Consider the following 24,543-nt stretch of genomic DNA (forward strand, 5'->3'; position numbering starts at 1 on the left):
AATAGATAAATAGGGGATTGGGGAATAAATATTATTAGTAACCTTAAAGTGGACTTTTGTGAACCTGTAATATTATTTTAAGGTTTTACTTCCGCATTGCTTGCAGCCAACCAATGTTGACTCAAAAAAGGCCTACATGCTGAGGTACACAAAACAGGAAATTAGCTAAATCAATCATTTCCTTATCAGGGCAATAAGGTGTTGTATACTAATCTCTTACATAATGGAAAATGTATCATTGGAGAGGGCACATTACTCTTGAATGTAGCCGGTGAAATTCATTAACTTATGACATGAGCGGTTTTGTTTAGAAATATTCATCACTTTTAACAAGGTGCCAACTGTCTCTGTTGGCTTGTTGTCATGGCAACAAATGCCACATGCACAAGGAACTAACTAGAATTTTGCTTTATTTTCCGTTTCGCTGTCCCAGAAGCAGTGGGAGGACAGCAGGAAGATAATGGAACAAAAACAAATTCTGGAATAGAGCACAGCAGTCGACTCCTTTAGACCGCGGTCAGAGCCTTTCTGTTTCACCTCGATTCCATCCCACAGGTCGCTGTCACCTAGTTCGACAAGAGTTACGGTGGGATGCAGCTGCCAGCTGTGTTTTTCTCCGTAGCAAAATGTTTAGGGTATGGTAGGAATGTAAGGAGACTGAAGTGAAGCCCAACACAACAGCTCAAATGACCATAATCCACTGGTTAATAGTCTTTATTGTGTCAATTCAAATCAAGACCGCTTGACATGTGAGATACTTGGCCATTTAACGTCAGTACATCGAAATCAGTGCAAGAGTTCTCTAAAACTATACATCATCGTCTCAACACAGCATCTTTACACACTAAATGTACATCTTGGTTTACTGTCATTCGAAGTCTCGATAAAATAATTTAAAAACATTATGTAGGCAGGTAGAAAATAAACTATAACAAAAGAGGTTGATTGAAACAACTTATACCAGAGTACCATTGTAGGACTGTTCTAAGATAACCGATTTAGAGATTGTGGTAAATACATAGCTGGATAGCTGGATTAATTAATACAGCACATAGACGGCTTTGGAATAAATTAGATCTATTAAAAGTTATAAGGCTAAAATTCCTATGGTAACTATTGTGCACTTTTGCTTCATACCTTTTAATCTTGCTGAAAACAAGTAGCAAGTTCAAAAATGTAAACACTATTTCTTTTGCATAACAAGACAATTTCTCTCATTTTGCACATGTCATACAGTGAGAACTGAGGTCTAAAAACTACATATGCAAAAAAATGAGTTCTCTAATCTCTGGGTGGGACGCCTACATTCAACCACAGGCCCCTTCAGAGCCCCCACACGACGGTGGTGCATCGGGACGAAGGCGGCGGCGCCGCCGTGTCACAGCGCCGAGGGCGGCAGGGCAGCCAGGCTGTCCTTGTTGGCCTCCAGGAAGTCCCTGCAGGCGGAGAAGATGCTCGAAAAGCTGGAGGACAGACCGGCGATGTCCGTGGAGATGTAGGGGAGGATGCCCGGCGTGGCCTGGTTGTAGTAGGTGATCTGCAAACGAGACGCGTGTGAATCGGCATCTGTGACGACGCAGCAAATGTGCTCGTAGCAAGCGCCCCCCCCCCCCCCCCCCCCCCCCCTCCTCTCCTCTCCCGTGTGCCCTTCTCATTTGGCCAACCTTGGTGACAGCGCTGGACTCTTCCCAGATGGAGAAGCCCGCACAGAGCACCTCTCCCCTGGTGTAGTCCTCCGTGGGGAGGTGAGTGGGCAAGGTGACGGAGCGCAGAGCGATCAGATACGGGTCCCTGAGAGGGATGGACGAGGATCAGCGACATGAGACTTTAGTGAGAGAGCAGGTGGGAAGCAGCATTTGCAATAATACAAGTTGGGAATAGGAACTAAAGTAACAAAATATGAAAACAATACAGCAGAGAAGCTGCGAACCAAACGTGGAGTTACAACACCTGGTGTCACATGGCTTCCTCCTTGATGCCAGGAGGATAAAGTCCTGGCCTTTGCCCCCTTTACTGACGGATGGTGTCGTCACGCGGTACAGGGTGTCTTCCTCATCTGCTTGGATGATAACCTCGCACTCCCTGCAAGGGCCACGAAGTAATGAGACTGTGATGAAATGCAAATATTAAAAGACAGAATTCTGCCTTCTCATGCTGCTGTAACCATCACGTCTTGGATAAACGATTTTCCGTATCTACTGCGCATAACTACTGCAGCTTCACAATCTGAGCTTTTAAATATGGGCCTACATATACATAGTTGGATTCATGGTTTGGCGACTGTAATGATAACATTCAACTCAAAAAAGGGTAATGCTCTCGATTTAACAAAGCCAACAAAAAAGGAACCAACCCAGTGATTTCTGTCCACTCGTTTCTGTGCTGTAGACCTCAATTATTCTCCTAAAATGATTAAAAATCAACCAATGCTGCATTGGGTGACATGTACATCCGTTACCATGAAAACAAGCACTGTGGTTTATTTTGAGCCTTTCACAAACCCCGTCCTGCTGACGTGGATACTCACTAAAGCACCAAACTAATCCCCTGAGAAACCCTAACAATTTCCACATGTTTGAGTAATATTTTCGAGTTATGACGTATCCAAGTAATTGCTTTTTGTCGACAATAATGAAAACAGAATAAGATCGGCATCGTTCTCTGAGCTGGACGTCGGCGGTCGTACTGACTCATAGATCCGGTCCCACTCCTTCCTTCTCCTCAGGTCGGACAGAAGGTGGAACGTCTGCTCTGCCGGTACGCTGACGTGCATCTCCACCTTGAAACACAGCACGTGGTTTTCCTCCAGGGTGTACAGTCTGACCTAAGAGTGGAGGGGGGGGGGCTCAACGTCTATAAATAGGACTGGTTTCAGATAGTCTCATGTGCACACATTGAGTTTGACTGCGGTCTAAACCGCCACATTAACTGGTGAGTTAATGGTGTGTGTGAGAGATTATACATTATTTCACATATTTTCAGGACGACTTATATTTAGAGCTCGTTCTCTAAATCTTCGATAGTGACCTTTGGAGAGGGGTTGGAGCCGAAGTAAGTTTACGGTCGATATTTGATCTATTCTGCATTATTCTAGAACTTACTTAAGAGCAACATGGGCCTTCTCCCAGGATCGACAACGCTGCTTGTCCAAAATAACACAGATCAGAATGCACGGCGGAATCACAACAGCTGTGTCTATTTAACAAGTTATATCCGGTACAACAACACAAACCGTACCGACCTTGTTTTTCTCAGACGTTAAGACCCAGTTGTTTCTGGTATCCATTAGTTTCAGCGCTGTTACGTTATTGAAGCTCAGGTACATCTAACAAAACAAAGACAACGGACCGTCTGAATTCTCAAACACAGTGGCAATAAGACTCAGGCCGTGTGGGACTCTGTTTGCCAGAAATTGCAATACCTGGTTACTTGGATCCCAGGGTACAGAGAGGGGCACTTCAGTTTGCTTGCAGGAGATAATGTATTTCCTGTAAACATGTAGGGCACAGTGACAATTTACTTTGAGGGACAAAAGAAAGATCAGACGACCGGATCTGAATACAAAAGCCTTTCGTTCTCGCAGTGAGCCGACCTCGGGCTCTCGAATAGTGGAATAAAACGGGAGGCCGGGTATTCTACAGTTGAACAATCCACTTATTATGCTCGACAGACTCAGCACCAAAGTCTGCTCAGCTGTGACCCGCTGCTCTGCCAAGTCATGTGCTGCTGCAGTCCACTGTGAATAACGTAGCTCAACACTGCACAAACACAGCCGTGATTACACTTTTTGTTTTCACGAATCATGTTGAATCGAACCTTGCAAAGGAGGTAGGGATAGAAAATGCATATTAAGCAGATTTTTTTTCCGACACTGATGACTCAGTAATCTGTCCAAAGAACACATCCTGGTGGTTGAGGGGGAAATACCAACCTATCAAGGCGAATCTTCTTTCTGGCAACAGCTTCTTGATAACGTCTTTTCCCATCCTGTAAAAACGTGGGAAGCCCTAATAATTAAATCCTTCCACAGAGACATGTTCTGATAACTTAGTGCTGAAAATTAGCCGGTCACACTGTACATTATGAGCTGTCACGCAGCAACAGGACCAGAAGAAAACTCACCACAGGCTCAGGTCGTATCCGTGGTATCGTGCGCGGCTTCCGGTCCTCGTCCAGCACCTCGAAGGTCATGAAAGCGCTATTTATATGACGCAGAGGTTCTCCACCCTGGTAGGCCTCCGCGCACACCCCCACCTCCATGCTGGGACGCGCCGCGCGGGTTCAGAAAGAGACGTGTGCGGTAAAAACAGTCTTTGTCAAGACGGGACGAGGGTTGTGTGCTTGTGCGCTCTTTGTTCGAGTCGTTCGCGTGAAGACTCACCTGTGCTTGAAGCTGTTGTTGACAATGGCCTTCAGTACCAGTCGGTCACCGATGTGAGACGGGCCCCGAAAATGGAACATGTCGATGCTCCTCAAGGTTGGGTGAGCTTTACACAAGCGGCTACATCAGAATAAGAAGAAAAGAGGTTTGTTACCGGTGTTGCTGTTTAGAACCTCGTTCTCTTAACAAATAGCCTCGTCTAAGTAGGATTTGTAAAGAATCTGCCGATTTGCTTTCTCACAATGAGTTTGATGAGAAGATCTATTTAATTGTCATATCTCTGCGTTAAATATGAAGCCACCGCCCGGTAAATTATCACAGCGTAGTACTGGAAACAAGTATCCAGGCTCCGTCCAAAGGCACCGATACCCACCTACCTGCGTCTCTAAAACTACCACCTATACCATGTCATATGCACACAAACCCAAAAAGGACCATTTGTGGTGTCGCGGGGGTTATTTGTGTGAGACTATTTCTTGGCCGGGTGCCCGGATTTCCTGGTCTCACAGAGAAGCCAAGAAGTTTCCCGTACAGAACACTCTGTAAATACAACAACTTGTCTCAGTCGAACAAAAGAGATCACTACAGATTTTAAAGCACTTACTTTCTTTCACTTCGTATACTGTTCAATCCAAGTACATCCGTGTCTATGTCCTCGTTCCGGACTGTTATTTGTACATTGAGGAAGATGCACAAGTTTGAATGAAGAAGCTAAGCTAACCGACTGCTGGCTTCAGTTTCAAATTCAACAGGCGGACACGGCCGCGACTTTGACCTTCTCATCCAACTCAGGAATAAAGTTACTCACGGTCCATCATAGCTGGTTCAAGTCTCTACGTTTTAAACACACTACGGACACACCTTGCTGCAATTGTAGCCACATTCTCCATCCAGGCCATGATTTGGCCCCCGAAGGTGCTGACTTGATGGTTGGCGTGTGGCGGGAGCACCAGCTCCACGCTCTCCACCCGCGTCCGCTCAGCCGGCACGGCGCCCTGGAACTCCTGGAATTCTCCTGGTGAGAGCGCGACAACGAGGAGGCAAGATCAGCCCGATTTTTAAAACGCTGATGATTCAAACTGGGGGGCCGTGTGTCTACAGGCTGTACCCAGCTGAGCTGTGCTGCTGCTCAGCAGGTCGTTCATGATTTCGGCATGGATGAGCCTCATCCTCCTCCGCTCCGCCGCCAGGCTGTACTCCATCTGCTCCGCTTGCGTGCGAGGAAGCACCTGCTTCAGCTGCACCTGTGCGCGCAGGACGCAGAAGAAAGGAATGTCGGACGCGCCTTGGCGAAAATGCTCATTTCAGGTCCTCGCGCCTCACCTTCCCCGCTTCGGTTCGTCGGGCGACGAAGGTGGCAAAAGCGTGGCAGACCTTCCACTGCCTGTCGGTGTAAAGATCCTCACAGTCCACCAATATGCCCACCTGAAACAAACAAAAGCCATCGCGTGCATTTGTCCTTTTTCGGAAATGACAACTTGTGCGACTGCAAATTAAAATGTCCCCTCACCTCCATACTGGACGTGAAGGCCCGGTTGACCTTTGCTATGATGTTGACCACCTTTCCCACCCTGGAGCACACAGACAGAGGCGCTTCTCTTTACTACCAACACTTAACCGTGATTGTACTATCAACACAATGTGGACCGTGGTACTGTAAAACATGGGGTTTGTGCATTACCCGATGGTGTGTTCAAAGTGAATGTCGTCCACGGACGCGGTGACACAGGAACAACCTGCGTGTCTCTCCGCTGCGGGGACAGAGATTACAGTTAGAACAGGAAACCCAGCACGCAAAGTCACGAAGCAACTGCAAGCCAGGCAAGGTGGAATGAGCTGGTGAGCTGTAAATATGTGCATCTATTAAATTGCATGTAGTAATAATCAATCACACAGACAGATTTATAACAAGGTTTCAGTTTAAATGCATTGAATGCGTCAATAAAACACCAGAACATACTGATGCCAAAGTTGTATCTATTGCTTCTGTGCAGATATCGTTAAACGTTTGGCAGTGGCCCAAAATTAAAACATATTTGTACCATTTACGATGTGGTAGCAATCTCATTAATACGTTTGGATTGATTTGGTAATATTGTAAAAAAATAAGCTGTTTTAAAGGGTAACATCTCTGAGACGTCGGTCCTTAATGTGATGAAGTGTTTTTGATTTGACAGTTGTTTTATCTTTAAACTGAAAATGATGCAGTGTGTGTGATGTCACACGAGTGACGATGGCGTTCACATCGCTGACTCTGATTATGGAACTTAATAGTCAAACATTCTTCGCTGTGGAAACAGCAATTGAACTAAAAGAAAATCTTCACGTTTGACATACTGTAACTGCAAGCACTTGATCACTTCGGGGAACGTGGATTAGACCATTATGGTTCAGTGCAAATCCGTTTTTAGAACACCTCCCAAATGAGGTCAAGACAAAAGCGAGACCAGCGCAAATTGGTCAACAGTGAAACGCTGGAAAAAAAGGGAAGCAGCTATAATGACTCGACAAAATAACATGAAATGCTTTTGGGTGCTATTCAAGAATGTACCAGGCTTTCAGGTGGACGCAGGGTCACAGATGTGCCACCACCCGGGGATAATCTTGGATAACATTGGGCTTCATGATCTCCGTAGACTGATTTAGGGAAGACAACAAACCAGATCTCAAGGAAATAGTTGGGTTAACCCTAACCAGCGAAGAAACCACCGGCCGATCCAAACATCGGGGCGGATACACAATGGATTCTTTCACCGGTGTGAAAAGCGGCCCAATTTCCACGAGACAAACTCCGTGGAATGGAAGTTGCACTTGGGACACCTGCCCGTTTTCTGACAAATCCTCTTTCCTACCGGACAAGCAGGCGGTGGAGTCCATCCACTTCAGCAGCTGCCCAACACTCAGCTCGCCACAGTGGTTGGCGTGGCAGGGCAGCACGATCTGACTCATCTTCAGCTCGGTGGGGTTTCTGTACCCGTCGTCCCCCTCCTCAATGAACAGAAGGTCCAGCGCGGCGTCCGCACATTTCCCCTTTGACGTCATAATAAACGCACAACTGCAAAGAGAGAGAGAGGGAGAGAGAGAGAGAGAGAGAGAGAGAGAGAGAGAACACAGGGAAGTGTGTCACAGTAAAAGCACCTGAGAAAATGTGGAGACTGCGGTCAGCGTGGGTCAGAGCTGCCACCGTAAGGAGCTTTCAATAATCATATTGTCGTCTGAGGAATGGCCCAACGTTTGTCCCCTGACACAGAGATCAGGCACGACCCGAAAAGGCCTGTGTGTGTGACCACAACCTTGTAGCAGTTGGGCCTCTCAAGGAATGAATGCCATTCTCCATGTAGTCCTTCTGAATATGCAGGCTGGGAGTTGTTTGTTTGTTTTCTCCTTTTTTTTTTTAAATTCAGAGCCCGGTTTAATTTGAGCGCAGTCTGTCAGTATACACACACACAAACTATTTTAAATGCATGATGCTAAATGAGGCATTCATGGAAACTATTTGCCGAGGACTGAAGTGTTTGCCCACAACCGCGGTTGCTCCACCGGGCCGCGTGCCGTGGTCACCTGTCCTTCCCGCTGAGGCGGACAGGGGCTCGGGTGACCTTGCGTGGAATTAATACATAATAACACAACATTCACCGTGGACGTCTGTGACGAGACGACAAGAACATCTGAGGCAAATAATTCTTTGTGGGGGAGGAAAAAAAACATGTCGTGACAGTAATAAAAGCGACGCGTTTGACTTGGGGAAACTAAATAAAACGGCTTACCTAGTTTTATGTTTTGTGTTTTTTTTGCTGATGGTGAGATCGAGATGAAGACCTCCGCGCGTCAATGGGCGGGCGGCTTCTACGCGTCCGCTTCAATTTCAGCCATTCCTCCACAACGTGTAAACACACACATGCGCGCACACGCCACAGCTTTAATGAACGCTTTCACCGCTGGAGGGAGAGAGAGAGAGAGAGAGAGAGAGAGAGAGACGCACACACAGGGGGAGATAGAGGGGGAGAGAGAGCCCCCCCCTGCAGCGGGAGCTGTTACGTGCACATTCTTAAGGTGGAGCTGTTAGTTGGCTCATATTTAGGGGTCGCTCAGCAACAACTTGAGTGGACCATTTAATAATATTAAATAAGTATAATATTTATAATTATTATTATTCTGACAGAGCGATACGACGAACTTTTATGGATGCTACAAAATCTGTAAAATGTGTTTTTTTTAAATTGTTTTGTTTAAAATGTTTTTTTTCATTTTGTTGCTGGTTTTCAAAGGCTCGTATTTCATTCTCAAGTGACTTTCCAAAGGATTAATTACTTATTTCAAATAATTCACATATTTGGTTGCAGAGAAGCAATCCAAATTATTCGCTGGCAATACACTTTAAAGTCTATACAAAAATATGAATACACAGCCTGTTGTTATACTATGGAGGGTTAAACAAAATGTGGACTCTGCCTTTAATCTCAAATCAGCTTGTTAAAAAACAGAAGCGTTTCAGTTTTCGAGAATTTGGAGTTCATATTTATACAACAATTTTAAATTACACATATTTATTAAATTATATACTCCCCTATACATGTATTTTTTTTATTATATAATATCATTTTTCTAATTATCATAATAGTACATCAAACACGAATGGAAAATAATCAACAAAAAACCATTCAATACTCTTCAATCTTCAACGATCTCAATATCACAAACTGTAAAAGCTGGTAGCAAATTGAAAGCACGTCTCAAGGCAGACCTTAACAGGTGCCGGAGCTCTCATTGGCTGTTGGCTGCGTCACTCAGACCTGGCCCCGCCTCTCCCCCCGCCCCCGTCACACGGACCAGGCTCGGTTGAGTCGTCGGGTTGAGGAGGAGTGCGGTTGGAGTGCGTGAGAGAGGGTCGCGGCCGCGATGATCTGACAGATGAAATAACGGAAAAAAAAGAAAAAAAGGAAGTGAAGGCGGTCGTCCTCCCACACGAGACAATGTTCCCCAAAGGCAAAGGCACCCCGGTGCCGTCGGACGGCCAAGCGCGAGAGAAGTAAGCCGAGAAACGTTTAATATTCTGTATTTTCTTCCGTGCCTCGTAAGTTGCTCCCTACTCGCTCTCTGTTGTTCGCTGGACGGGTTTACCGAGGGAGGATTTCCTCCTCCGGACCAGCGGATTGAATGAACCGCCTCGTCGGCTCGCCATTCTCCCCCCCAACACCCCCCCCCCCCTCAAATGAGCCGTGTTTCACATCTCCCCGCTGGCTCCCTTTTCACACCTCAACCGAACGATTCCGAGTGGACTTCTGTGGCGTTTTAAACGGCGGTTTTACACGCTATTATTTTCGCGGTTCTTCGGTCGCGCGGCTCGTAATGGAGGATAAAAACAATAACATGGCCCTTCTACGCGGTACATTGTTTTCACTGTTCACAGGCTCCCTTTTTTGTATTTCCCTCAGCCCCATCAGTGCCACCAGGGTACTGTACCCGAGCTAATACCCTGCAGACTGTCTTTATTTTATTTTTTATTTTTTTTACGTTTCACAACACGATGTTTAAATGACTCAGCGTGTTTTTTTTTTATCACTTTCTTTTTACCTCCTCTTCGTAGTGAGTCCTCCCCACGTTTCGCCTTTGGTCACACGGTCCCTCGTTGCATTTCTTGGCTGTTTGGCAGCCATTGTTCAGCGGCCCTGTGCCCGACTCCAGTCACTCACTGTGGCCGTTGAAGAAGATTTAATCTGCTGGTTGACGTTTATTTTTAACCATTTGGTGGCTCTTCGTAAAATGTGAAACCTAACAATAGTTTGTTTTTGTTTTTTTGTCTCCCCCCCCCCCCTCCCACACACAGGTTGGCTTTGTACGTCTACGAGTATTTGTTGCACATCGGAGCACAGAAGTCTGCACAGACCTTTTTATCAGAGGTATGTGCACATTTTAGGGGAAAGTACAACCACCCTGTAATGCCCCTTCTCTATATTTAAACACATCTATCTTAAATGTTTTGCAGTCCATTTCAAAAATCACACCCGTGGGTAATTATTGAACGCCCCCTTTTACTAGATCCGATGGGAGAAGAACATAACGCTCGGAGAACCCCCTGGATTCCTACATTCTTGGTGGTGGTAAGTGAAAAATGTTCTGTCTCCCTGTTTAGCACGTCCAGGTTTTTCTGTTGTTGTTTGCTTCATGACCTGTCTTGTCCACAGTGTATTCTGGGACTTGTATTGTGCTGCACCAGAGAGGAGAGAGACATGTGACCACTCCAGCGAAGCGAAAGCCTTCCATGATTACGTGAGTAGTTCTTGCATGGAGACTGTTGCACTGATGAAGAAGACAACAAATCGTCTCTCGACGCTCACATGGAGTGTAAATAAGGTGCCACTGACCTGGGATTTCTGCAATGAGTCAGATTTTTTCCCCCGTGGGAGCTATCATAGCAAAGTGCTCGCAATCTCTGTTTGTGAACACTCCAGGCCTGACCGAATCTCCCACATTCCCCTTCAAGACCGATGCAGCTTCAGGTTATTGCGGTTCCTTTTAGCTCGAATAATGATCACGATTTACGCAAATGTCTGTCTGATTTTAGTCTTGGAGGTGTGCCTCATTTCTATGTTGCCCACTGCACATTTGGAGCTGTATTGAACTACCTAATGCAATTTAGGATAGCGTGTCTTTTTTTTCTTCTTAATTTACGATCGCCATCTTGCCCCATTGGTGGGTCGAATGATGCGTCCAACAGGGAGCTTGCTTCATAGGCTTGCGGGAGAATGCTGCTTATGTCAGCATGTCCTGAGGAGGACCTGTCGAGCGCCCCCCCCCCCCCCCCCCCCTTATCTGTGCCACGCTCAAAGCTCCCTGCCTCAGCTGTGAAGACCAGAAAGACATGTCTGTGTGTTCCGCACAACTTCTAAAAGCTTTGTAAACACACATGGTTCCCTTCCACCATGAACCCCCCCCCCCAAAAAAAAAAACAGTTGTCACATTTTCCAGTCATTGACAAAAACAAAAAACAAATGATGCTAAGAGGAAAATGTCCTGGAAAGTTTTTATCTGAGAATAAATAGGGGCTCCCAAAACGGAAAGAAATTGACGTCTGAAAGGGCTAAGTTACGTAATATGGATCATATTAACGTTCAGGCGGTAGTTTATTTAAGAAGAGGCTCTTGTTGGTTTGGTGAAAACACTGTAAACAAAAGCCACGTCCAGGTGGGGTGACATTACATAATGTTGCTGTCTTACCAACTTGTTTTTAAACGGTTCAAAAAATGTTATATTGGTTAGCATGTAGCAATGGCTTCAAAAGCTCTTTGAGTATTGTTGAGTTAGTAAACGCTGACTTGGAACCCAATCATTTATGAGCCACACGGCCCTCTACCTGTCCGTGACACAAGCTGGATCCTCACTGAAAATGAGTGGGAAACCTGACACGGCTTGTTTGCTACGTTGATATGTGATGTATAGGTGTTTTGCCTCTTTATAGTCATAACCTTTTAGAGAAAACAGCGCAGTGTTCTCAGCTTTGAGGCAGCATTAGAAAAAGCCTCTTTAGGACCAAAGAGCGCAAACTGCTGGCTAGGCGCTGCTGCTGTTCCCATGTTGTGTTTTATCAGGTAATCTTCATAAATTAGATTAAAAAAGGGGGCTTTCGCTGTGTCAGCATGGCCAAGGAAATGGCCATTAGAAGTTGAGCAGTCCTCTCAGAATGACTGACGCACAGCTCAGTTCGTAGGGACGGTTGACAATGTATCAAGACAGGAAGGGGTTAAAACGGAGATGTTGGTCCTGCTCTGGCAGATAGGGTTGTCAGGGCAACGGGCCTCCTGATCTGGCAGGTGACCTGGGAGCAGGAGAGAGCCTACAGAGTCGCTCTGCCCTTTTCAATAAACACATTCCTTATTATTCTAACACATGCAGGTGGAGGGGGTTGCATTTTGTTTTGAAACCAACATTATTTGTTAACAAGCCTACTTTCTTATAATTGATTGCTATATCTTCCCAGGTCTTATGGTCTCTCATCGCAGGGATGTAAAATGTCACAGAACAACTGCAGACGGGTTCTGAAAAATTCAACAGCACACAGTAAAATGTCAGGTTGCAGCTGGTGATTCCACAGAGGCAATTTTCATAACATGGAAAACATTAAGCAAATGACGGAATAGTGGATCGTCAGTCGGCGGCGAGCTGCTGTGGCAGAGAGCCTCTGGAGTTTGTGTGCGGTTGACTGTCCCCGACATCTTGTGGTTGCCATTTGATCCAATTTTCATTTCTTCATGTGTTCATTTGTGGATGTTGGGAGTCAATCGTGTGTGTGTGTGTGTATGTGTGTGTGTGTTTGTGTGGACAGTACTGGTTCTTGGACCCTGTGCCTTTGTCTAGGTGTGGGGGAGGTGATGGCCGTGCTGTTAGCCAGCAGGGCTCGTAAAAACCCTTGCGTATTCACACTGGGCCTGACTGACGCTCCCCAGGGGGCCCCGTCGCCATGGCGTCCGCGGCTGATTGATGGCTGTCATGCGGCTGAGGGGCAGATTGGAGGGGGTAGGGTGGGAAGGGGAGTGGCACTGTGGCATATACCCAGCATCCACCTTCTCGAAGGAGCTGAGGGAGTCAACAACAACAACAACAAGAGGTGGAGGACGAGGGAGGATCAGGGAGGGAGATGAGAAGTGGGAGGAAGTAGCCAGAGGAAGAGCATCCAGTCAGGATTCATGGGGTGTTTTACAATGTTGATTGATGGTTAAACATTTACAAGCTAAACATAAGGGCTGGTTTCTTTGGAGCGCCGGCTCCAGTGGAAGAAGTGACGCTGTTAAGAGCACGCAAGGTCAAAAGGTGACATTTGGGTGGTCTGTGCAGTGACCAAAATCACCATTGTGTGCTTTTTTCTTTTTTTTTGTTCTGTCAACCTTGTGGTCATCCTCACCCCCCCACCCCCCCCCCCCCCTTCCGTATTACCCTCTTTTGTTTTTGTAAGGAGCACACAGGCACAGCCGCCGTCGCATTGGCCTTTTGTAACCTCCTTCAGTGGTTCAAGAATTCAAGGGGATATTTGTTAGGCTGGGATTGCTCTTGTGCGCTTTTATCTACACACATATACACGCTGAATCATGTTAGTATGGGGCGGAGGGTGGGGGTGTAGTCTGTTCTAAAAGAGGTCCCCTGGGAAGTTGTATGGAAGGCCCCAGACAAGAGCCTCGTAGCCCGGGGCAGGGCTGAGACATCTGCCCCTTTCCTGCTCCAGATAGACTGAACAGACGGGGCTCCTTTCGAGAGGAAAGCGGCGTCGGGCTATTTGGGACAGTCAAGCAAGCACAGCTGTGGGCTTTTGTTAGACATGATAAGGGTTAAACATAACATCGCATGTTGCTTTTCAGTTTCTGGCTCCCACAGAGCTGCGTCGATCGTTGACATTGTTTTATGAGGTTTTACCTTTAAATACAGAGTTATTCTGCGTCATTTCTTTGCAGGCCTGATTCCAGGAATGGGCTACTTGAGGGGAGAGGAACAAGGCATTGCTGTGAAACTGGTCACTGTAGATCAAACCTTTATCTATGATGAACTCCCTCCTCCAATCGCATCATGAATGTGTTTTCTTTAGTCATACACAACACACCTCCCCTTCTTTAGATGAAGAATTATACTACTGATCTCTGGCAATTTATTGTCTGTTCAAAGGCAATCAGAGCTCTAGGATGGATGTCTTTTGGAGAGGAGCTGCAATTATTGCATTAATTGAAAATAATAACGCAACTTAATGTCAACGGGGATAGGAAATGAAGTTGGAACATGAAATAGCCCAAAGTATTTCCATTTCCTCTTTGTCTTTTCACGATGCTCTCCTCAAGATACTCCCATGCTTCTTAAAAGTCATCCTTCCTACTCATATCAGATTTCTTCAGGGCTTAGATGCCACCTGAATAGTTTTGATCTTTATCAGGATCTTCTCTTAACTACATGTGGAAAAAGACACAATTCTTTAAATAAGAATGTTCTTGGTGAATTTAGTCACTGCTCCGCTCCCACGGACTCACAACAGGTCGTTGTTGGATTCCTAGTACTTACTCCTGGTTATATTGCATTGCTTCTGACTGAATCATCTCAGTGCTTTTAGAACCCGTCAGAAACAATAAACCAGTATGTAATCGTATAAAAGAGCCCTAGCTAGTATCCCTCCTAACGTGTTTTGTTGCGTTCTGATTGGTTATCCTCCCAAAGCGTACTTTAATTTGACAAAAAGCATTCAAGCGTCTTTCCGACAACGGTAATAAAAAATAACTAGCCGTTATAGCAGTGACAATTAAGCTTGAGAGATGTCTTTTCTGCTTTTTGATTTAATGAGTCATGAAAAAAGAAATGTCCTCGTAAAAGTGATGTTAATATTTACCTCGAGCCCTTTTGTGTTCGTAGACCTGTCGGGCCACGTAGCTCACATGGAGTGACTGCCAGGGGAATCCTTCCAAGTCAGTTATAGTTTCAGGCGGGACGGGATCTTAACTTCATTCTCGTTTGTCTTGCAAAACGGGTCATATTTTATGTATGCAGATAATTTGGTTATATTTTCCATATTTTACAGTTCCTGAGTATGTACACCAAAAAAAACAGGCCGAGTTTGACGTAAGATTAACTGGCAAAATAAATGTATTTAATGTCAGTTTGGTGAAGGGTGGAAATACTTTAAAATAACTTTGAGAGGATCTAGCCGATATCTGAGACGCTGTAAATATATACAGTGGGGAGAACAAGTATTTGACACACTGCCGATTTTGCAGGTTTCCCCACTTAAAGCATTACAGTGTAATTTTTATCATAGGTACTCTTCAACTGTGAGTAACAGAATCTAAAACAAATCCATTAAATCATTTATTGCATAAGTATTTGATACATCAGAAAAGCCAAACTTAATAGTTGGTAGAGAAACCTTTTGTTTGCAATTACAGACTTTGTTTCCTGTAGTTCTTGACCAGGTTTTCACAAACTGCAGCAGGGATTTTGGCCCACTCTTCCATACAGACAGTCTCCAGATCCTTCAGGTTTCAGGGCTGCTGCTGGCAGCAACACAGACTTTCAGCTCCATCCAAAGATTTTCTATTGGGTTCAGGTCTGGAGACGGGCTAGGCCACTCCAGGACCTTGATATGCTTCTTACGGAGCCACTCCTTAGTTGCCCTGGCTGTGTGTTTCAGGGTAGGGACCCATCTTCAATGCGCTTACTGAGGGAAGGAGGTTGTCAAGATGTCGATACATGCCCTCGTCCATCCTCCCCTCAATACGGTCCAGTCGGCCTGCCCCCTTTGCAGAAAAGCATCCCCAAAGAATGCTGTTTCCACCTCCATGCTTCACGGTTGGGATGGTGTACTTGGGGTCTTACTCATCCTTCTTCCTCCAAACACGGCGAGTGGAGTTTAGACCAAAAAGCTCTATTTTCGTCTCATCAGATGACACTCCTCTGGATCATCCAGATGGTCATTTGGCAAACTTCAGACGTGCGTGGACATGCACTGGCTTGAGCAGGGGGACCGTGTGTGCGCTGCAGGATTTTAATCTATGACGGCGTGGTGTGTTACTAATGGTTTTCTTTGAGACTGTGATCGAAGCTCAGGTCATTGACCAAGTCCTCCCGTGTAGTTCTGGGCTGATCCCTCATTTTCCTTATGATCATTGATGCCCCATGAGGTGACATCTTGCACGGAGCCCCTGACCGAGGGAGATTGACCGCCATCTTGAACTTCTTCCATTTTCTAATAATTGCGCCAACAGTTGTTGCCTTCTCACCAAGCTGCTTGCCCGTTGTCCTGTAGCCCATCCCAGCCTTGTGCAGGTCTACAACTTTCTCCCTGATGTCCTTACACGGCTCTCTGGTCATTGTGGAGAGGTTGGAGTGTCTTTGATTGAGAGTGTGGACAGGTGTTTTTTGTACAGGTAACGAGTTCAAACAGGTGCAGTTATACAGGTAACGAGTGGAGAGCAGGAGGCTTCCTAAAGAGAAACAAACAGGTCTTACTGGTTGGTAGGTAATTAAACACTTGTATATTTTACAGTTTATTGCGTTACATATTTTTTAATATATTTTTTAAATCCTACAACGTGATTTTCCGGATTTTTGTTTTAGATTCCGTCCTTCACAGTTGAAAAGTACCTACGTTAAAAATGACAGACTCCTACATGCTTTGTAAATGGGAAAAGCTGCAAAACAAATCGGCAGTACTTGTTTTCCCCACTGCATGTACCAATAATGTTCTGTAGATCATTCCATTACATGTTTACTTCCACAGTCCGTTGAGGAGAAAAACTCTGAGGAGGTAAAACTGCTAATATGTCAAACTCAGGCGTCAAACCAGTAGTCTTCAAAAGCAATGGTGACTTTGCCTGCTTCTTCACAGACCATTGTAGTCATGTGATCGGTAGTCATGTGATTTTCTTCATGACAATGTGTATGTATGCACATTTATTTGATGTATTCTTGCGTTTGTATCTTTGGTGTGAAACACCGTTGCATTTATTTGTATCAGTTACAATAACGGTCTGGCGTTGACTGTTAACTGTGTTAACTGCTAATTGTAAGACTTTTAAAAAGTACAAACGGTTATCTCTGAGGTCACACTATTTATTGCGTCAATGGTGAAAAGCATCACAAACCAGTAAGGTCACCAAACATATACATGCTGCTTACACCTAAGTGGGAGGCTTTGTGCTTTTCTCCATATGTGAGTGGGTGCCTGACATCATTTCAATTGTAGGGCTTTAAGTTCTTGTTTAGACCTTTTGTATCTTTTTAAATCTTAATTCAAATGTTTTCATACACAAAATTGACTAAATTCTGAGACCAACTAAATTTGCGCCGGGTTGTTGAGAGTAACGGGTCATGAGGAGGGCAAATGACTCACTGAAATCGCCTTCTCCTGCCCAGCTCTATCGGTCAGTGTTAATTTTGGCAGCTATTTTTGATTTAGTCTTGGACTTTAGATGAAAAATGCATATTAGTTTTAGTCACATTTATTCATTTTAATCCTTTTTACTTTTAGTCGACAAACTAGACTAAAATGTAATTTGTTTTAGTCTAGTTTTAGTCACATTTAATAGCCATATTAAACTCTGTTTCTTCCCTTCTCAGGCCCAGGGACCCCCTGTGTTGTGTCTACAACTGCATAATAGTCCAGCTTGCAGTACTTGGTTGTCCATTAGATGTCCCTCCTAGGACAGGTCTATAGCAGCGGTCGGCAAACGTTTTAACTCGCGGGCCAGAATGGGTTGGAAAATTTGACGGAGGAGCCAGGCCAAGAACAAATGGTTTGAACAAGTGTTTGTGTGAGCTGATATAAATGACATGTGAAAAATCATCACATGAAAGGATTTGGATTTTAACAAATAGCAAAGCATTTATTTGCCAGGCAATTTAACAAATTGGCAAAGGTGTAACAACTTCATGAGGACCAGGGACCTTTGTTATCTTTGTCTGTTTGTTTGCGAATTTAGGGGGGATAAAGTATTGTGACTTCGTCAACCACAAACATGTTTGTCTCGTCTCGTTAACGAAAGTTAGAATAGATTTAATAGTTTTTATTTTTTATGATCGTTTTCGTCACGTCTTAGTCTCGTCTTAGTCATGGAAAAAAGGTTCGTTAACGGAAAATTTTCGGCATAGTTTTCGTCGACGAAATTAACACTGCTATCGGTGAATCTGAATTTGCAGCCTGTGTCCCGGTGGTGGAGGCCGGACGGGATGCAAGCGCTCTGTGGCCTCACTTCTCTCCCTGCTGAGGTATTTCACAGTGACCCTGCAGCGGTCGCCCGAACAGATATAATTAGGGAAGGAGCAGTTGCAGTCAATTCCAGGGAGTGTGTTTGCTATTGACCAGTGATGTCCTGATGTCTGCAGCGTGTGTGTGTTGGTATGTCCATTGCTCGAATAACCACTGCTTGTTTACCTATATCATAACAACAGTGAGTTCCACATGAGGAAAGTGGCCTGAAGGGGCGTATCTCGTTCTCAAGTGCTTCTGTGGAAGCCAAATCCCTCCCCCCCCCCCCCCCCGGCCTGAAGACATTAGCCCGTCTCAGATTGCCTCCGCTACAGGGAAAAGAAACTCAGTCAATTATCAGCGTGTGACCGAAACAAATGGCACATTAGCGAATTAGGGCCGCGGTTTGAGCAGGATATCGGCCCAGTGAGCCCCCCCCCCCCCCCCCTCCCCTGCTGTGTAGTAGCACTTTGGAGCACTGACTCAGTGGATCCCACTGCTCCTTCTCCGGATCAAATGGGTGCTTCCCCCCCCCCTTCCCATTAACGCCGCTTCCATCCATTCGACCGACAAAAGATGCAAAGTTTAAAGAATCTATTTTGAATGCATTTCTTTCTCTTTTGGGATCAGTTGACAGTGCGTCAAATTATGTTGCAACTAAAATAATATGGAATTTAATCGTGGATTTCCACCATCCACACATGCACTACATTCAGGAACATTTCTGTCCCCGCTAACACATGCCATGGCCGTGCTGGAATAGAGGGGGTGTGAGGGAAAGACCAGCAGATGGCAGGAATTCAATACTTATGGATGTCAACCTCCCTAAAATGAACAGAAGAAGGGGTACGGTTATGTGTAGAGGTCTCTTATTATTTTCAAGGGTTATGCTCTGTTTTTGTCATGTGATCTACTTAAAGGTAAACTAGTTAGAGAGACAAGGGGAAAGCATCGATGGCGTTGTGGATTTAAATGGATCACCAGCGGGGTCTTGTGATGGTGGCGCTCGTCCCGCGTGAAGCCGTACTTCCTCAGGGGGACGTCACCGTTTTATAATCTTTCCACTTACAACCGCAATTTCAAAGAAAAGCTGCTACGTCGCAAGTCTGGGAAATTGGCGGTAGGGATTTCCCCGAACAGCGCTCCCTGCTCCCATTGTCACATGCGTTTCCAGTGATAGAGTGCGTGCGTGAGAAGGACTTTTTAAGAACATTCAGTTTCTCAGACGTGCTCATCCTGTGGCCGGCCGTCTGTGCCAAGAACCTCGGTCATGAAGGGATTAAATAGATTCCCAGCAAGAGCGTTTCATCCACACGTTGAACTTCAGTGTTTGTACTGACAATATCTCCTTTTTTTCCCTTTTCATATAGAGTGCAGCAGCAGCCCCCAGTCCTGTGATGGGAGGGATGCCCCCTGGTGAAGGCATGCCGGGAGGACCCATGCCACCCGGCTTTTTCCAGGTCAGTGAATTTACCACACTGACGGCGTCTATTGTTCAGCATCCTTCTTAAACCGGCTGCGCCTCACAGGTCCCTAAATTCGGCATAAGTAATCAAACTCGTCAGAAATGGGAGCCCTGTGGCTGGACAGATGATCTAATGAGCCATTTTCCTTGTAGTAAACATCACAGACGCTCTGCCTGTCAATAGGCAGGCGTGGCCCCGGCCAGTTTCCCTAATGGAGGAATCGAAAGGTGCTGCACCTACTGAAAATCAATATGTTACGAGAATGAACTCTTGGCAAGGCAACCGTGTGGAAGCCATCAGATTGCAATGTTGCTCCCCCTCAACTAGATCAAACCCGGATATCCACCGGCTTATTATGTACTAGACTCGTTATGTGATCACATTAAAATCAGGAAAATAAATTATTTCCATGGGAGGGGGCTCAATTCGATCTCGCTCTCGCTCTGATCAGCAGCTTTAGCGACACAGCGCCGGTGTTTTGTGTTTGTTACGGCGCTAATTGCATGGAGCATAATTGGCACTGTTAATTCAGGGGGAATTAGCACTGATGACATGCTGCATGCAGCAGTCTTCTTGATGACTTCACTGGCGTGATGAGTGTACACCCACTCTGTCACTCAAGGCTAAATCATTTGCTTGCTTTTCTCTGCTCAGGCTCTTTTACTGTGTTTTGTTACATGGAATTAGGCATCTTATTTTTGTACTGTGTTTTATTTATTTTTACATTGGTTCCGGCACTCCTAACTGTCCACTGCTCCGCCGTAAACCTGCTATTCTCTCTCTGCCCCTCTTCTGTCACTTCTGTTTCTCGCTTCCTCGTTCCCTCTTTGTCTCATCCTCCCTCCTTTCGTCCCTCTCCTTAATTTGCGCGATGCCACAGGGTCCTGCTGGTCCCCAGGGCTCTCCTCACCCTCAGCCCCCTCCCCCTAACAGTATGATGGGACCTCACAGCCAGGTAACTCCCTCTTTCGCTCCCTCTTTTCTCTTCTGTTCTCGCCATTTGATGCTTCATGCTCGGGCATCTGTGTCAGCTTAATGCTTCTACGCTGCTTTCTGTATTCATACAAACCGAGAAGTTATTTAGTCTTGCCTTTTGAGAGATGTTTGGCATTTTAGTTATTTAAAATTTCATGGAGCATTGTTGTTTCTGTTTTAGTCTTTCATGTCGCCTCGCTTTGCTGGAGGCCCAAGAGGTCCCCCAATCAGGATGTCCAACCAGGTAGAGCTTTCACTCACTCACTCACTCACTCGCTCACTCACTCACTCACACACCACGGATGCAGAAAACCAGTTTCATTGAGTCGTCGTGTTCTTTTTCCTCCCCTGCAGCCACCAGGCGGAGGACCCGGTTCTCATCCCATGCTGCCCAACATGGACCCCACGCGGCCACAAGGTGCCACTCAGTCCTGTTTCCATTTCAGTCCAGAACAAACGTAGATCCCACATCGCCCCAGTTCTCGTCTCCCTTTATTAGTTTCCGGTTAAACTTTTGATTGATTGATTCTAGAATTCTCTTTTAAGAAGCCGGTCGTTCTGGCCCCCGATTATGTCACCTTTTTTACCAAAACCGTATTTTTTATGCAGAATTTGCGCCCTTTCGGTTGTTTGATTCTTGTCATTGTGTAGTTCTATCGTTCTTTGTTGTTATATTATGAAGCACTCGTCTAATCTTATTTACATACGGCCCCCGACAGTAGAGGAATTATTTCCTGGCTCATTGCTTGATGTCAATCTCCTTTTTCCCGTCCAGGTCATCCGAACTTGGGGCCAATGCAGAGAATGAGTGGCCCTCGTGGCATGGGACCTATGGGGCCGGGCCCTCAGGTAGGTTATTGGACTTAACCTAGAACAATATCCCCCCCTCCCCTGCCTGTACGACCCCAGTTGTGAGTCTGTGCCAGACTGGTTTGTAGATTCATTTGTAAGCTCTTGTAAATTTTGATCCAACAAGTAATTTAGATGTTTTTCTTTTATTTGTCTCTCAGAACTTCGGTGGCGGAATGAGGCCTCCACATAACTCTATGGGTCCCGGTATGCCAGGAGTGAACATGTGAGCCTCTTTTTCACGCGTAAAAGTATTCTCAATGCCTTTTATAAAAAAACTAAATGACATGTATTCATTCACCATCTAGGGGCCCAGGGACCGGTCGCCCATGGCCCAATCCCAACAATGCCAACTCTGTAAGTACTGATGCACAAACGCACACATACACCCGGGAAAAAATGGCCGGTTTGGATTGCAGTCCGTTGGCTCTCAGAGTTGGGATGTAATTGTAGTATTATGTGTCACGGTTTCCGCAATGCTATTAGGTTGATCATGTGGTGCCATTTTATCGAAGGGGTTTGCTGCTCTCACACATTACTGGTGTGTGATGTTTGTGTTTTTTGCTTTCAGATGCCTTACTCATCACCCTCTCCTGGTGCATACGGGGTGAGAACACATCCTAACTTACACATACTGTATGATGGTCGAGGGAACATGTCATTTAAATTCTTTTGCATATAAATGTTGTTCTTTTCTTCATTTCCATCTTTTGTTTTACTCTCTACAGGGTGGATCTGGAGGTGGGGGCCCCCCAGGAACTCCCATCATGCCCAGCCCTGCAGGTTAGTGCTTCCTTAAACTAATCTCTCAACCATTCCCCTTTTCACAAACTCTCCAGTACCAATCACCCGTATGATCGCAACTTTTTACAGACTCAAACAACTCTGGTGACAATTTGTACACCATGATCAACACTGGACCCGGCAACCGAAACAACGTAAGTTCTGTTTCCTCTCTTGTCTACGATGTGGAAGGAGAACAGTTGGCATATGTTTTAAAGGTGGCACACGTTTTTAGAAAATACCTTTACACTTCACTGAAAAGGGACTAACAAGTGACTCAATTGAGCACGGTCAGGTGTTGTTAGTGAGTCCGTGCTGTCCTGTTTCTCCCCCCCCCCCAGTTCCCCATGGGCCCCGGCTCAGACGGACCCCTGGGAGCCATGGCTGGGATGGAACCGCACCACATGAACGGGTCACTAGGTAACGCCGCCAACTACCGCGACACACACACACGTTCTGTGTGCATTAAATTTGATAAGTAGTTTGTCTCCTTCGTCTTTCGTGGTCACAGAATAAAAACATTCTTTTTCATTCTCAGGCTCTGGTGATCTGGATGGAATGAACAAGGTAAATACTGTAACCACGAGTTGTTTTGTTTGCATTTAAAGCTTAATCATGAATATAAATGTAATGTAATAGATACATAAAAACGTTGTGAACCCCTTTTGTTTCCAGAATTCCCCAAACAATTTAAGCGGCATTAGCAATCCTCCTGGGACCCCGCGGGACGACGGGGAGCTGAGTGGAAACTTCCTCCACTCTTTTCAGAGCGAGAACGTGAGTCCCGGCAGAGACCGCCACCGCGCTCTGACGGAGGCAGGGGCTCGTTAGCCCCGCCCACTTCAGGAGCGGCGTGGCGAGGAGGCCCGGCGTCTGTCCGATCCGGGAGACCTCGGTAGTGACACGGTGTGTTTTGTTTGTCTCTTAAAATCGTCTCTTCTCCTGTCCGTGCCTCCACAGTACTCTCCGACCATGACCATGAGCGTGTGACCTCCCCGACCGCCTCCCCTTCCCCCTCCCCGCCCTACATCATATGCCATCATTCCGAGGATCTGAACTCACTATAGGACACGGCCAAACACATCAGCACCGAATCAGGGACGGGCGCCATTTTGGTTCCACGCTAAACGCCAGAATGCTGATCGGAGAAGAATCCAAAAGGCGGGCGACTGCTGCTTCTTGCTCAAAATGAAGGCCTATTTCTCCCACCTATCACAACCCCGAGTGTGACAACCAGCTACTGAAATGCATACATGACACGTTTTATGTTCTTTGCAGAGCCCCCAAAAACCCTCTCGGCCCCCTCAACCCAAGAGCGAAGAGAGAGCGAGAGAAAGAGAGAGAGGGGGGGGGGGGAGAAAATGGTTGAAGTTTACCTCTTGTACTTTTTAATTATTGCTTTGTGGTGCAAGATGTGCAGGTAATTTCTCCGCTTTTTGTCACTTAAAACACTGGAGAGTGTGCGTATGCATTGTGCGCTCGGAACGTCATTGTCTTGTCTTTTTACTTGTCGCCATGCGTACTGTGTCACAGTTTGACAGAGGACTCCGAATTTGCCTTTTTACTCCGTGGCCACCTTTTCTGAATAACGTACCCAATGCCCGACCTTCTTCTATTTAAAGACGTTTGTATGGGGGATGGGGGGGGGGGGGGGGGAGAGATAGAACGACTTTAAAGTTTACGGCCGTTATTGTGAAAACCTCTTACGGTATGCAAGTGCTCAGATGGCTTTTAAAATGTCCCATCGATCCCGTCCCATCAAACCCAGTCCCCCTCGTAGGGCGGCGGCAACGCGGTCCTGCGCCCTGTCGAAGGGAAACTTTGGCGTAAGACGTGAGTGCATGAATGCTGAGAATCTGTGTACAACATACTACCTAGTGCTGCTCTCCTCTATGTGGACACCTGCTTTGCGATGTGGCGTATATCTTTCTCTCTACCTGTCCTCCGTGCTCTCCATCGCCTCCTGCGTTGGCTGATTTATGATGAGATGTCTGTGAACGAGCGGCCCAGTTGAACCCCTACATAGGTATTGGTTGTTCACACTTGCCTTCTGTGTCATTGGTCGTCCTCTTGCCCCGCCCCTTCTTGCCCGCTCACACATTTTTTTGTTTTTTATATTTTGATACAATCTTTGACTACATATATCGCTCCAGTTATTCAGTTAGTCAAAGCTTTCTAAATGATTCTAGTAGGCGTCATTATAAACTTAGCAGTCTTGTAAATGTGATGATTTTTTTTGTGAACATTACGCATTCTATACATCTGTCCTATGTTGCCTTTATTTGCTATTTTTTTATTTCAAATTGAGGAAAGATTGCTTGTTAATATAATTTTACAATAACTTAATTACACGTGTTGGTTTTCTTCATTGTCCC

At 45.8% G+C, this 24,543-nt stretch overlaps 2 protein-coding genes across 5 annotated transcripts; one reads left to right on the top strand and one right to left on the bottom strand.

The window, feature by feature from the left end:
• Positions 1-698: 698 nt before the first annotated feature.
• Positions 699-8,400, bottom strand: acot11b (acyl-CoA thioesterase 11b). The gene is made up of 16 exons (XM_040185311.2): positions 8,149-8,400; positions 7,234-7,436; positions 6,063-6,132; positions 5,892-5,952; positions 5,705-5,806; positions 5,490-5,625; positions 5,243-5,396; positions 4,382-4,501; positions 4,123-4,261; positions 3,932-3,987; positions 3,422-3,488; positions 3,242-3,325; positions 2,691-2,824; positions 1,951-2,082; positions 1,665-1,791; positions 699-1,537 (listed from the first exon to the last, which is right to left on the bottom strand). The coding sequence occupies exons 2-16, from the start codon at positions 7,421-7,423 to the stop codon at positions 1,379-1,381; spliced, it is 1,731 nt and encodes a 576-aa protein (XP_040041245.1). The 5' UTR covers positions 7,424-7,436; positions 8,149-8,400; the 3' UTR covers positions 699-1,378.
• Positions 8,401-9,111: 711 nt separating this feature from the next.
• ssbp3b (single stranded DNA binding protein 3b) lies at positions 9,112-24,514 on the top strand. 4 transcript variants are annotated; one of them, XR_013468648.1, is made up of 19 exons: positions 9,112-9,410; positions 10,209-10,281; positions 10,421-10,482; positions 10,567-10,651; positions 19,466-19,555; positions 20,442-20,516; positions 20,718-20,780; positions 20,891-20,954; positions 21,312-21,385; positions 21,547-21,611; positions 21,694-21,742; positions 21,957-21,992; positions 22,114-22,168; positions 22,259-22,323; positions 22,510-22,588; positions 22,707-22,735; positions 22,844-22,945; positions 23,129-23,860; positions 23,893-24,514. XR_013468648.1 is itself a non-coding variant. In XM_040185322.2 (18 exons), exons 1-18 carry the CDS (start codon positions 9,355-9,357, stop codon positions 23,156-23,158), a joined length of 1,152 nt encoding a protein of 383 aa, XP_040041256.1. In that variant the 5' UTR covers positions 9,112-9,354; the 3' UTR covers positions 23,159-24,514. The 4 variants fall into 4 exon arrangements, 2 of the variants coding, with proteins under 2 accessions (XP_040041256.1, XP_040041257.1); XR_013468649.1 differs by lacking the exon at positions 20,442-20,516; XM_040185322.2 differs by having other exon boundaries at positions 23,129-24,514.
• Positions 24,515-24,543: the final 29 nt, after the last annotated feature.

Source organism: Gasterosteus aculeatus, chromosome 8, assembly GCF_964276395.1.
Source record: "Gasterosteus aculeatus chromosome 8, fGasAcu3.hap1.1, whole genome shotgun sequence".
NCBI classification, from domain to species: domain Eukaryota; kingdom Metazoa; phylum Chordata; class Actinopteri; order Perciformes; family Gasterosteidae; genus Gasterosteus; species Gasterosteus aculeatus.